General features: G+C 40.5%; 1 protein-coding gene across 2 annotated transcripts in view; it reads left to right on the top strand.

Annotated features, from left to right (window-relative positions):
* LOC107750032 (ubiquitin-like modifier-activating enzyme ATG7) overlaps positions 1–2,098 on the top strand; it is a 78,022-nt gene that overhangs the window by 51,773 nt on the left and 24,151 nt on the right. For both annotated transcript variants that reach the window (XM_016565281.1, XM_016565282.1), the window contains exon 19: positions 1,366–1,488. In XM_016565281.1, coding sequence (XP_016420767.1) covers positions 1,366–1,488 — 123 coding nt within the window. The remainder of the gene's footprint in view (positions 1–1,365; positions 1,489–2,098) is intronic.

The raw sequence follows: 2,098 nt of genomic DNA on the forward strand, positions 1-2,098 counted from the left end.
GTTTGAGAGAGGCGGGGCATAGAGGACCTACAATAATGTACAGTATTTGAAAAATAATGTGTTTTTTGAACATTAAAGCGTGTCAACATATTCTGTTACACCAAATACACAAAATAATGATCTTTAAAATAGCATCATATGACCCCTTTAAAGAACCATCTTTTTCTTACCTTCTTATAATCTGAAGAACCTTCTTTCGCCACAAAACCCCTTTTGTGAAACGGAAAGGTTCTTCAGATGTGAAAGGTTCTTTATGGAACCATTTAGACAAAAAAAGGTTCTTCTATGGCATCACTGTGAAGCACCTTTGTTTTTAAGAGTGAAGACAAACACATCAGCTTCAGGACTTAAAATGGCACATTCAAAATGTGTACTGTTGGGGTTCCTTCAGGAACAGGGTTGTTCTAGGCAGTATAGCATTTTGTTTGCTGGATGTTGACTGTGTTTCCAGCAGAGCTGAAGTCAAATTGAGGTCCTCCAGAACCTATAAGAGACCTCTTAAGACCCAGACCAACACCGTTTGGTCCATGTACCATATTAATGAACTCAAACCCGAGTCAGTTTGATGTAGGGGTGTGCAATATTTATCATCTACGATAATATTGTAATTGTTGTTTTAACGATGTGCGAGCTGACATTATCGATGATGTCGCTCAAGTTGAAAAAAAAAAAACACATCTTGAGAGTCCAGAAGCATTGACTGTGTGATGAAGCCTGTTAGAATGCAGTTAAAATGCCCCAATAATTCAAGTTATGAAAGCCAAAAAATATCCCTGCATTGGTTTTGTTTTTGTAAGATATGATATAGTTTAGTAATGTCACGTAAGCAAGAATGCTGCTTTCCTGAATATCAGCCATCTTGAATGTGTGATATTGATTTTATACAACAGTTCAAGTTAATATTGAGTGGATTACGTTGTAGACACAATATTTGTATTTATTTATTTTTGCCAACAAAAGAGCTCCAAACAAAGCTGGAGCTGAACATTTGTGCATCTCAGAGTGACACTTCGTTCCTGAGCGAATCTGATTTTGAATGAATCACTTGAGTCGGTGATTTGAAGCAAATGAGTCATTTGCCTCGTTTCTAAATAAATCAGCCGTTTTGAACAAATCGTTTGAATGGTTGATTCAGTGAATCACTCATTAAGACAAGGATTTGCCACCACCTACTAGTGGTTTTAGTGTCATATTAATTTATCAATGACAGGTCTAAACCAGCCACAGTACTAGCACAAAAACACACTCAGCAAAAAAATATTGCGATATAATTTTTTCGTCAATATCGCACACCCCTGCTTTGATGCTACTGAGGTTGTAGTGCCAGTTTGAAGGCTTAATTATGCATTGTTTTGTTTTTGACAGGTTCTTGACAATTATGAGCGAGACGGTTTCCAGTTCCTGGCCGAGGTCTTCAACTCATCGCATTCGTTCCTGGAGGATCTGACCGGCTTGACTTTACTCCATCAGGAGACTCAGGCGGCTGAGGTTAGACTCTTCATCACCCTGTGTGTGCTCATATTCACATTCAGACCTGAGCCAGAGGTTATTGTCCCATCACTTTGACAAATGCCGTGTGCATTCATTATTAAATGATCAGATCCATTTACACGTGTACACGCTGAAATATACAGTGCACAGATGGTTATAGATGAAAGAGCCTTTAAGTCCTGTAACCGCTAGTCCACACAAGGTTCAGGATCAGACTGATTGTTTGGAGATGAGTGAATGATGAATGATCTGTTCACTAGCAGCTCAGACTAGAAAGCTTATGGCACATTGAAGAAATCTGATCAGGCTGATGCTTTTAAAAAGAAAAAGAGGATCTCCATTGAAGCATTCAGTTTCTGTCGGCCTGACATATGGTGCGCACACACACACACTCTCTCTCACACACACACACACACACACACACACACTCACTCTCTCTCTCACACACACACAGGAGAGTGAACGGCCTGTCAGAAATCATAGCACGTCAGCTGTGTGTGTGCGAGCGAGCGTGCGTGCTTGCGTGCGCGTGCGTGCGAGTGTGTGCGCATGTGTGTGAGTGAGTGAGTGAGTGTGAGTGTGTGTGTGTGAGTGTGTGTGTGTGTGT

The sequence above is a fragment of the Sinocyclocheilus rhinocerous genome, unplaced genomic scaffold (assembly GCF_001515625.1).
Source record: "Sinocyclocheilus rhinocerous isolate Xijiao unplaced genomic scaffold, SAMN03320098_v1.1 scaffold542, whole genome shotgun sequence".
Taxonomy (NCBI): Eukaryota; Metazoa; Chordata; class Actinopteri; order Cypriniformes; family Cyprinidae; genus Sinocyclocheilus; species Sinocyclocheilus rhinocerous.